Here is a 12,264-nt window from a genome sequence, read left to right on the forward strand (position 1 = left end):
GTGTTGTCCGATCGAACTACCATCCGATCGAACGACCATTCAAACCATGAGACATTTAAACTTCAACACCTAAACAATTTTCAACATGTTCAATGCACTAGGAATGCCACCCGATCGAACTGTTGTCCTATCGAGTGACAACCTGTTGTGAACTTGTTCTCACTGAGGTGCCCAACCGAACGGGTTGCCGGCCGACCGAACGACCGTCCGATCAACCGACCTGAAAGGTAGAGGTACTTCAATATTTTCAAATGCTACAACAAAAACTTCAAAAGTCAAGCCATCATACACAAACACATCCTTCCCAAAGGAAGAAACAATCCAACCGGACAGCCGTCCGAACGGACTGCCACTCGTACGATCAGCTGTCCGATCGGACTACCATCCGATCTGTAACATCTGCCAAAAACGGACCTCCGAAACCCGGATTAATAAAATGGGAATTCTTTAAATTTTTCTTTTTTTTATTTAAATTTTGAGGTTAGTTATAGTGTTAAAAAAACGTATATAATATTTTTAAAACTATCATCTTCTCTAGATGATTAGTATGATTTTAATAATAATAAACTTTATGTATTATAAAAAAACGGTTTTAAGTGAGGTAATTAGAAAAAGTAACTACACATTTATTTTGTAGTAACTTTAAAGTGAGGTAATTAGAAAAAAAGTAACTCCATATTTATTTAGTAATAAAGTAGGAGTGGGGGTTATAACTTTTAAGTGACCAACAAATATTTCTCTATATACTTTCTAAAAAAGAAAAAAAAAACACAAAACAACCCGAATAGTTGTTGTTGCTTTATAAGCCATCATCACTCTAAGTGAAGTGTCACCACAAATTCTCTAACCAAAAGCAAGCATTCTCAACCAAAATTCTATCCAAATGCTGTCAAAATCATCAAGTGGAAGTAAGGATCATCATCAATTCTTTGGATTTTCTTCTCATCTTGTGATTTCTTCATAGTGGGTATACTCAAAATCTATGTCTTTTATTTCTCTTATTTATTTTTCTTTATTTTTTTTCTAGAATTCTATAAACCTCTATTAATCCATATGATAAAGGTTTATATCTCATATACAATTTTGCTTTATAATTTTAGTATAGAACTTGGGGCTTAGATGTAAGATTGCGTTTTGATCAAAATTTACGTCAGTTGATAATAATTGTCGTCACATTGGTTTCATTTTTGTTAATTTGATAATTCTAGATGTCACATATATTTCTTCATAAATTGTTGCCATCATCATATTCTTTTAAGAGTTATATCATAGTTGGGTTACTTTTGGAAAATAAAATATATGAAATTGTTTTCACTAAATTTTATGACCTACCTAGATGAAATTTATGATGGATTTTGTAGTCTATAGAGTGATCATAGACTTTTTGTTAAATTATAAACAAAGGACTTTTTTGAAAAGTAAGAAATTGCATATATTGAAATTAACTTTCTTTTAAAAAAGAACATATGACGTAATAAAGAAAACTATTTTTTTTTCTCTTTTTTTAATAATTTAAGTTCAAATAATAAATTTATACATACAGGTAACATCTTTGAAATTAAGTCATATCTATATGTTACAAAATTATATTTAATATATTTTAATGATTAAGATATTAATGTAACTATATTATAGTTTTTGGTTTTATGTCACATAAACAAATATAGTTATGAGTATTAAAGTTCAAATGGTTAAAAAAATTAGTTTTGATAATTTATATTTCTAATAGGCAAAAACCCCAAAGTATTAGGTTGTATTGTTTTGTATATTTTTATATTGTAGTGTTGTTTTATTTAGTATTTTGGTGTTATATTTTTTAGGGTGACTTTGCTTTTTGAATTCATTTTCTTTCTCGAACACTCGTGCGGTTTTGCTAAGGATTTAACAGAACGCAAACAGTGAGTAAACTCTCTCCCCTTTTGTCATTAACTTTTTGGGGTGTATCAATGTGTCCCGTTCAATTGTTTTTATCTAAAACCGAGCATGTAAAGTGTTGTGTGTCGTAAAGTGTTGGTATCGCCACAGTCATACCCTTTATGGGTATGGGACACAAGGAGTCGGTTTTGGTTTTGGTTTTGGTGTCGGTCTTAGTCTTAAACATTAACTATCTTATGTTCATACTACTTGTGCATTGATTCCACATGATTTGTTGCATGCTTAATATTTAATCAATATTTGGAATTAAAAAGGTAAAACATATTACTTTTATTTCTAAATTTTAAAATGGTAAAACTATTTTACTTAACCAAAGTTTACTCGCCAGCTCTTGTAGCTGACCTAAAAATATTATTTTACACATGATACAGGTGTAGAGGATTGAAGACTGGACTGGATTATGATCACATAGGAACTTTGCCTTAGTAATTAAAAGGACAAGTTTGATGTATTATTTGAATATTTGAAACTTATATGAAAAGTGTGACATTAAATTATGGTATGATAAATTATGAAATTTTAAAAGTGCCATAAGCTTTGGGCAATCATCATGCCTCGTACCATTTCGCTGCGGGTCGGGGTGTGATAGAATGGTATCAGAGCCAATGGCTATAGGGAATTAGGATAGGTTATTAGACCCTTAGACCTAGACTATAGCCTAATAGGGTTTTATGTGCATTACGTGCTAAATTGTTGTCTTAGCTTATGTTATTAAATTTCAATTATTTAAAAGATTGTTAATGTCACATACAAATGCTTGTGAGCACTCTTAAATGTTATATGCCATATGTTATGTATTTTGCATGATAATACGTGATTTAATTCTATGCTATAGTTTATTATTTTAATGCTACACTTCACACACTATACAATATAAACATTAAGTTTCTAATTACTCCATTCATATCTTTATTCATACAAAGTCTAACTCAATTCAACATTCAATTCATGTCAGTTATACTGATTCTATTTCTATTTCATTTTGATATTTCAAATCTCATTTTAAATTTTTCAATCTCGTCAAAGTGAGTTCTTGTGACGGACATGTAGTAACTGGAAGGGTTAAGTACCGGTAGTTGGGGCGTCCTGTCTAGGCTGGCAATCGTATAAATCCAATAAGGACCAGTTTGCCTATCTGGGGACTAACGATGAGAGTACTGATACCTATTAGGCCAAAGCATGTCACACCAAACGTCACAAAAACTAACAACACTTTGATAAGTCAACGTGTCCTTGTTAACTCATTGACACCCTCCAATATCATTTCACATCACCCCATCTTGAGTCATTTAATATTTCATTGTTTCTTTTAGGGTTAAGTGTATATCGACGGGAAGGCATATGCGAACCATACGAAAGCTCGGTAATTGCGGGGGCCCACGTGATTAGGAAAGTGACGCATGGAAGGCATACCACGCCTTACAATGTGCTAAACCTGCAAATTTTCAATATTTCATTTTTGAATTATTATTTTATCCTAAGTTTTATGTTTTTCTAGAATGTTTTTATTTCATTTATCATTCGACTGTTAATCTCTGAATTCCCAACCTGTATGTGATAATCCTTGTAGATGTCTTCTAAACGTCTTCGTATTGGAAAACGTGCTGGGAACTCCAGCCGACGCATGGCAACCCTTATCGCCGAAGAGATGGCCGCCGTTATTCCTAACATCGTCGTACAAGTTCAACAAGCTCTCAATAATCCAGAGACCCACGATGGAGCTAATACCTTGAGGTGCACCTACAAACACTTCAAATCATGTGATCCCCCTCCGTACGAAGGCCCTACCGGTGCAACCGTTCTCTTCCGTTAGTATGAGGAGATGGAGAGTACGTTCCTCAATTGCGAATGCCCTGAAAATCGCAAGGTTCGTTATGCTACTGGTCGCTTGTTGGGAAACGCACTCACTTGGTGGAATGCTAAAAAGAATACGCGTGGTGCTGAAGCCGTAGTGGCTTTGAGATGGGAACAACTGAAGGAACTAATGACTGAAAAATTCTGTCCTCGGCACGAGATTAAGAAACTTGAGGATGAATTTTGGGTTTTGGAACAAGACAGTGGAGATAACGTGGCATATAATAAGCAGTTTCATGAGTTGAGTAAGATGTGCCCGTACTTATTCACACCACTAACCCGTCTCATAGAGCAGTACATCAAGGGTTTGCCGCCCGTTATAAAGGACACTATGGAAGGTAGTAAACCCGAAACCCGAGAGGCAGCTATGCGACTCGCTGGTCAACTTATTGAGAACCTGCTGAAGAGCCGAAAGAAGCAAGAGAAACTAGGATCGAATCTCCCTCCCGCTCCAACAAAAAGAAGCATAGGGACAACAGGAAGAACTTTGCAGTAACCACACCAAATAAAAAACCTTATACCGGTTCTTTTCCCAAATGCAACCATTGCCAATATCACCATCCACCCAATTTCCCATGTTGACAATGCACTGGCTTAGGACGTTTTGGCCACTTAGCCGATGCATGTCGCATCCTCCAGAACCAAACCACTAACCAGCCACGAAACCCTGAGAATGCACAAACTCAACCCTTCCTTCAACCCAATCTGATGATGGTTCCATATCAACCTCAGAACGTGACTCCACCCTATCATCAACCCAACTATCCTATGATGCCACATGCAAGAGCATGCTTCAACTGTGGAGATCCCACCCATTTTAGAAATAACTGCCCTAGATTGGTTAACATCAGTAATGCCCAAACCCAGGCTAACCCGATTAACCAGGCAGCAGGGGGTAGAGCCTTCAACATCAACGTGAATCAAGCTGGGGCTAATGTCGACGCTGGAAACGTATAATCCAAGTCAGAATGGACCACATTTTTCTGCAGTTTCAATCTCAAGGCAATTGAAAAGTTTCGATGTTATCATTTTGAACTATCGTTGTTTTCCTTTTTGTACTAAGACAATTACATTAATGCTACGTTGACTTAGGCATTTTATGCTAAAGTCATTTAACATCTTTATCGCCCCATTGTCTTTTCATAATGTTGTTGTTTCGCGTTACTACCAATTCATGTTGTTTCTATTTCATGATTTATTGTCATTACTATTTCATTTCAAGCAATTACCCAACCTGGCCCGCAAGGGACAAGGACGTGGTCACAGCTTAACTTGCAAAAGTTAAGGACACATGCAATATTCTATTAAGCTATGGTTGTTTTATGATTTGGTTATACTTGTTTAGTGCATGAGTTAGTAGTGTCGTAACATAGAACCAATCGTGATCAGGTAACGAAGCCGATGAAATTTGATAAGGACATGGTGGATACGCCGTTGGTACTTCCTATATATAAGTGTTCTTATCAAACTATCAAAAGCCTTGTTAGACTGGTCATGGAAAGTTCTGTGTAAGTGTTGTGTTGTCAATCATGATTCGAATAATGATGTGGACGAAAATTTGGTAGAGACATGGTGGATACGCCGTTGGTACTTCCTATATATAAGTGCCTCTACCAAATTTTCAAAAGCAGCGTTAGACTAATCATGAGAAGTTTTTGTGTTAGTTGTTTTGGTTGTGTGTTTAGCGATTCAATTCTATGGAATTATGAGTTCAATCCTATCATTTGTGGCAAATTATGGGAAAGTTTCTTTTCAAAATCCCAAGTAGTGACACAAAACTCAGCTTGCTAACTCCCTCGTGTTACAAGTTAACTACAAAATAAATTTTCTCATAACTCGCAATTCAATTCTAAAATGCCATTCTTAGGTTTCGCGATGAAATACTCGTATTATCTAGGCTATCTCATCATTTACACTCCACGTTATGTATCTTTGGCACAAAAAGCGATTCCTTATCTGGGTGTTTAACCCTTACCAGGAACGCTACCGCCTCAGTCAAATCTAAACGTAACCACTACCGTATCGTAGTTCGGGTGTACCCTCAACATCTTCATGATTTGTGTTTAACGATCGTTATCAGACCATACTAATTTCTTCATGCTATTCTCAAATCTACTCGATACCTTTTTACACTCATGAGAAAACCCTGTACACTATCCTATTGAGCAATTTCCTTCTAATTTCGGGACAAAGTTCTTAAAAGTAGGGGAGACTGTAATATCCGCGAAAAACGTACCTCCGAAACCCGGATTAATAAAATGGGAATTATTTAAATTTTTCTTTTTTTTATTTAAATTTTGAGTTTAGTTATAGTGTTAAAAAACGTATATAATATTTTTAAAACTATCATCTTCTCTAGATGATTAGTATGATTTTAATAATAATAAACTTTATGTATTATAAAAAAACGGTTTTAAGTGAGGTAATTAGAAAAAGTAACTACACATTTATTTTGTAATAATTTTAAAGTAAGGTAATTAGAAAAAAAGTAACTCCATATTTATTTAGTAATAAAGTAGGAGTGGGGGTTATGACTTTTAAGTGACCAACAAATATTTCTCTATATACTTTCTAGAAAAGAAAAAAAAAACACAAAACCACCCGAATAGTTGTTGTTGCTCTATAAGCCATCATCACTCTAAGTGAAGTGTCACCACAAATTCTCTAACCAAAAGCAAGCATTCTCAACCAAAATTATATCTAAATGCTCTCAAAATCATCAAGTGGAAGTAAGGATCATCATCAATTCTTTGGATTTTCTTCTCATCTTGTAATTTCTTCATAGTGGGTATACTCAAAATCTATGTCTTTTATTTCTCTTATTTATTTTTCTTTCTTTTTTTTTTCTAGAATTCTATAAACCTCTATTAATCCATATGATAAAGGTTTATATCTCATATACAATTTTGCTTTATAATTTTAGTATAGAATTTGGGGCTTAGATGTAAGATTGCGTTTTGATCAAAATTTACGTTAGTTGATAATAATTGTCGTCACATTCGTTTCATTTTTGTTAATTTGATAATTCTAGATGTCACATATATTTCTTCATAAATTGTTGCCATCATCATATTCTTTTAAGAGTTATATCATAGTTGGGTTACTTTTGGAAAATAAAATATATGAAATTGTTTTCTCTAAATTTTATGATCTACCTAGATGAAATTTATGATGGATTTTGTAGTCTATAGAGTGATCATAGATGAACTTTTTGTTAAATTATAAACAAAGCACTTTTTTGAAAAGTAAGAAATTGCATATATTGAAATTAACTTTCTTTTAAAAAAGGACATATGACGTAATAAAGAAAACTATTTTTTTTCCTTTGTTTTAATAATTTAAGTTCAAATAATAAATTTATACATACAGGTAACATCTTTGAAATTAAGTCATATCTATATGTTACAAAATTATATTTAATATATTTTAATGATTAAGATATTAATGTAACTATATTATAGTTTTTGGTTTTATGTCACATAAACAAATATAGTTATGAGTATTAAAGTTCAAATGGTTAAAAAAATTAGTTTTGATAATTTATATTTCTAATAGGCAAAAACCCCAAAGTATTAGGTTGTATTGTTTTGTATATATTTATATTGTAGTGTTGTTTTATTTAGTATTTTGGTCTTATATATTTTAGGGTGACTTTGCTTTTTGAATTCATTTTCTTTCTCGAACACTCGTGCGGTTTTGCTAAGGATTTAACAGAAAGCAAACAGTGAGTAAACTCTCTCCCCTTTTGTCATTAACTTTTTGGGGTGTATCAATGTGTCCCGTTCAATTGTTTTTATCTAAAATCTAGCATGCAAAGTGTTGTGTGTCGTATATGCATTACTTGTTGTTGTTGAATGTTTGTTGAGGTTGGTTGTTGAAGTTATTGTTGTTGTTGTTGTGGTTGTGTTGGTTATTATAGTCAATAGTCATTCATTTAGTGGATCCACGGCTGACCTTTCCTCATGACCTGGAGATGTCGGTATCACCCCACTAGTCTTGGGCTGACCTTTCCTCCTAACTATGGATAATATTTCCGTTCATACCAGACTAGAAGCCCCTAGTAAATTGTGCGTAAACTAAGTTGTTTTGAATACGGTTGTACTATATATATAATTATCATAAAAGACTAACACATGTAGATACTTCTAGTCTATTTTATTTTATAAATACTCCGTTTTGCTTGATTAATTAAACACTTGGGGGTTAATACGACCGTGTCCGGGCGTCCCTACTTATTTAATTGCAAATGATCACGACTCAAAGCGCGGGGTGTAGGCATACATCTGACATAAGCAAAATAAATGATATATACACATATTATAAAATGTGGCGTGTCAATCAATCATGTTCGGACATTTGATTATCGGTCCCCGACTGTATTGACAAGCATGTAAAACTGATAACAAGAGATAGAGTTTGTCCCAAGTTATTTAAAAATGAAATACCAAATGGTATTAAATAAATTTTGAAAATATTTTCAAAAGAGTCGGTATTAGTATTTACCAATAAAAACTGACGTATTTTCAAAAGATTAAGCGCAGGTTAAGAGCAAATACGGAATAGGTTGGACAAGGCTTGGTCTTAGGATTGGAATTTGCAATTCCACAATAAAAGACCCACATAGTCTCAAGTATCTTTTATTTCGATTCCGCCTGTGGATATTTTGTACGAACAACTTGTATAACTTTTATTTAGTATATTCAAGCTTTTGTGTTTATTACTTTACTTTATTCCATCTTCCGTTGCCATTTGTGATATTGTTATCAATCATCACGCATAAACTCCAAGTCCAGGCCCACCGGAAAATAAGGGTGTGACGGTTTGTTTCCTTCTAATTGAAGTCTGTTTTTCAACTTCCCTCGGGATCTTTTGTTGCCAATCTTCATTATAGAATTAAATACCTGGTTGGTCCGTTTGGTTTGTAATTTTTGAACTTGGGTATGCTAGATTTCTCAGTTAAGTATTTGTAAAATGTCTATTTTAACCCTCCACCACTATCACCATCACCTACCCACCACCACCATCATCCACTATTCCGTCAAATACTCATCAGAAATAGCTTTCTGCAATACATCATTAAACCGCATAACATGTGAGAAATCAATAAACATGGTATTAGACTCATTCGGCCTCTTCGCTTTAATGTCGACTCATAGAACAGTTCTCGGCAAATTCTGATCTTGTAACAACCAAAACAAAAACATCATAACCTATCATACGTAACTAACAGGTTCAACCGATTCCAAATCCACAAACAGTAAACTGAAACCCTAACTCGTACCTCTTGAGGAACTCCGGGAAGATGTTTTCCACCTTCGCTGCTTTCTCATCTGTGAAGTATGCGCCGCGGAATGAATCCATGTGTGAAATGGTTGAATACTTGAATTTCTTTATAACGCCGAAAATACACGTGTTTTCACATTAAAAATGGATGAAGTTAACAAGTCGAATAAAAATGACAAGATCAAAATGGAAGAGGTCAAATTTGAAGGAAGAAAATGATACTTTAGTCTTATTTTTATAACTAGTCGTCATGGTTTCCAACGTAGCCGGCCCGCCGGTCCACCCACCTGTATACGGCACGTTCCAATATACAAGGTCCGGACCTTTATCTACAACATAATCACCTTTCCACGTCTCCTCAAATTACAATTTCAAAGTAAACCCAGACGACGCCGTTTAGCTCGCCGGTGACCGCTGCCGCCGTGTGTCTCCTACTACAATCATCATCTCATCGCCGTTAATTTGTAGTTTTATCCGTTATTTCTCAATTGATCCTGTTTCAATCGGTGTAGATTCTTCTTTCTAATCAGTTTGATCGATCAAAAGCTTCTAATTCTTCTCGCAATCCGTATAACTGATCCCTTGAGGTAATTTTCTCAATTTTATTTTAATTTTGACCTAATTTGTAGTTCTAACGGTTATTCATCGATTTATCTTGTTTTAATCGGTGTAGATTGACAGATTCAATCTCCGCTGAGGTAATTGTTCTCTATTTTTCGTTTAATTTCGCCCTAATTTACAGTTAAACGGTTACCGATTCAATTGTGATCATGTTTTTGTCGCAGAAACAGATGCACGTTATTTCTTGAAATTTATTATTTAACAATGCCCTAGGTTTAGAGAATTTGTGAATTTTATAGCGATTATATTAGGATTGTTAAAATACTTTGTTATTATCCGTTAGAATGGCATAGTCCATAGATACCGTAATTTTACTGATCCTGATGGTTTCCGCTGCGGTTTTAGATATTTATGGATGTTTGTGAGCCCTAATTTGGATGCAATTAAGTATAACGGTGGCTGGCGGTTAATGTGTTAGTTTTTTATTGTTTCTGTTTCAGATAAATGGCGTCTTCTGCGGATCCGTGGATGAGGGAGTATAATGAAGCGTCTAAACTTGCTGATGACATTACTGGTATGATATCAGAGAGGACTTCGTTTGGAACGGGGCCGGAAGCTCAGCGTCATTCGTCTGCGATTCGGAGGAAGATTACGATATTGGGAACTAGACTTGATAGTTTGCAGTCTCTTCTGACAAAGCTTCCTGCAAAACAGCCTCTGTAAGTATTCAGCTCAGTTTGTGAGTTGTATTTAAGAGAACGTTATTATCTTGCTTTTGTCTTTCAAACATTTTTAAAGCTGTAACAAAACTATCCTACGTGTCAATAAACCTGTTTTTTAATATTTTCAGAACGGAGAAAGAAATGAACAGACGCAGAGATATGCTTGCAAATTTGAGAACAAAAGTAACACAGATGGCGTCTGCGTTGAACATGTCAAGCTTTGGTAATAGGGACAGCTTGCTTGGGCCAGATACTAAACCAGCTGATGACATGGCCCGAATATCTGGTTTGGACAACGCCGGTATTGTTGGGCTTCAGAGACAAGTTATGAGAGGCAAGCTATTATTATTATTATATACAACCCCCTTTAAATTAAAATATTCATTAGCATTTGAACTAAATATTAATTGTTGTACAAGTTTCATGGTTATTAATTATTTTACTGAAATATATTTTTTTATGCAGAACAAGATGAGGGTCTAGAGAAACTGGAGCAAACAGTAATAAGTACCAAACATATTGCTTTGGCGGTCAATGAGGAACTTGATCTGCACACCAGGCTCATTGTATGTCATTCTCTTTATATCTAATATGTTATCATTTATTAAAGAATTAGGTTGATGCCCGTATAAACCAACGTACTTTCTTTTTTGCACAAAAGGTCCCTCACCTTGGTCCTTGGATTTATTATAATAAAGTCCTTAAACTTGTCTAAAATACACGTACGTGTGAGAAAACAAAAGAAATTACTTATTTTCTCTTAGACTCGTCAATATTGACGAAATGACAATTAGAGTGTGTAAAAATGCTGACTTGTACAGTTTTTTGAGCTAATGTGGGATGTGACTTTATCGAAGTTTAAGAGCGAACGAGTCATTGTTTTTATAGAAACCACAGGTACGTCCATTTTGAACAAGTATAGGGACTTTAATAAATCAAAATTAGGTCGAGTGACTTTTTCGCTAAAATAAAAAAAGTGTTGCTTTTGTTGGTAGTTATCCTTATTTGTTAAAGTCATAAAGTAATATGCCTCGGTGAACCTGATATAACGATTGTGCTTATTTGCTCTTTTGTGATATGCAGGATGACCTCGATGAACATGTAGAAGTTACAGATTCTCGACTAAAGGTTACATATATCTACTAACTGTGAAAGTTTTTGATCATTACAAGTTACGAAACGGTTTTTGACTATTTGTTTGGAACAACAGAGAGTGCAGAAGAATCTGGCCATTTTGAACAAGCGGGCCAAGAGTGGTTGCACGTGCATGTGCTTATTATTGTCGGTGGTTGGGATCGTTGGCTTAGTTGTCGCTCTTTGGTTGATCATAAAATACTTGTGATGCATAGCTCTGTTTTGTATGAGCACTGGCTTCTTATACAGTTGATTTTAGTGCTTCGTTTGTGTTATAATTTGTGTATTATATGCGGTTTCTTTGTGTTATATTTAAAGTGTTTTGTTCTACCAAAAAAAAAGAAAACATTGTTGTTTTGATGGTTTATTATGATAATTTAAGGTGCCTAATGTTCTGTCATTGACATTGATATAAAAAAGGAAATAATGTATTCCATTTTTTCTTACTAAAATGTGTATGTTGAAACACTTTTATACGTCATCAAACGTGTGCTGTGTTGTGCTGTTCATTCTTATCAGGCAAGTAAACGACGCGAGCTACTTGATATTTATTCGTCAAAAGCTCAAATTGAGATAGGCTTGAGCCTGAGCTTGATCATAAAGGCACGCGTGTTTAATAATCAACCTCAGTGTAGCTTCACTTAGGGTATACGGTGTGGCAAGCGGCAACGGTCGGCAAACCGCCGAAGATTTTGGGACGCGGCAAAGGAAACAAATCGGGGACAGGATGCCGATTCGGGAAGCATGCTTTTTTGACCGTTGTTCACCCCTCCAA

At 34.7% G+C, this 12,264-nt stretch overlaps 1 protein-coding gene across 3 annotated transcripts; it reads left to right on the forward strand.

Annotated features, from left to right (window-relative positions):
- Positions 1–6,554: 6,554 nt before the first annotated feature.
- Positions 6,555–11,889, forward strand: LOC110898964 (syntaxin-52). 3 transcript variants are annotated; one of them, XM_022145822.2, is made up of 7 exons: positions 9,315–9,659; positions 9,746–9,770; positions 10,134–10,352; positions 10,484–10,689; positions 10,821–10,921; positions 11,439–11,483; positions 11,566–11,798. In XM_022145822.2, the coding sequence occupies exons 3-7, from the start codon at positions 10,138–10,140 to the stop codon at positions 11,695–11,697; spliced, it is 699 nt and encodes a 232-aa protein (XP_022001514.1). In that variant the 5' UTR covers positions 9,315–9,659; positions 9,746–9,770; positions 10,134–10,137; the 3' UTR covers positions 11,698–11,798. The 3 variants fall into 3 exon arrangements, with proteins under 3 accessions (XP_035837381.1, XP_022001514.1, XP_022001513.1); XM_035981488.1 differs by lacking the exons at positions 9,315–9,659; positions 9,746–9,770 and adding an exon at positions 6,555–6,577; XM_022145821.2 differs by lacking the exon at positions 9,746–9,770 and having other exon boundaries at positions 11,566–11,889.
- The last annotated feature ends 375 nt before the right edge of the window (positions 11,890–12,264 follow it).

The sequence above is a fragment of the Helianthus annuus genome, chromosome 13 (genome assembly GCF_002127325.2).
Source record: "Helianthus annuus cultivar XRQ/B chromosome 13, HanXRQr2.0-SUNRISE, whole genome shotgun sequence".
Lineage (NCBI taxonomy): Eukaryota > Viridiplantae > Streptophyta > Magnoliopsida > Asterales > Asteraceae > Helianthus > Helianthus annuus.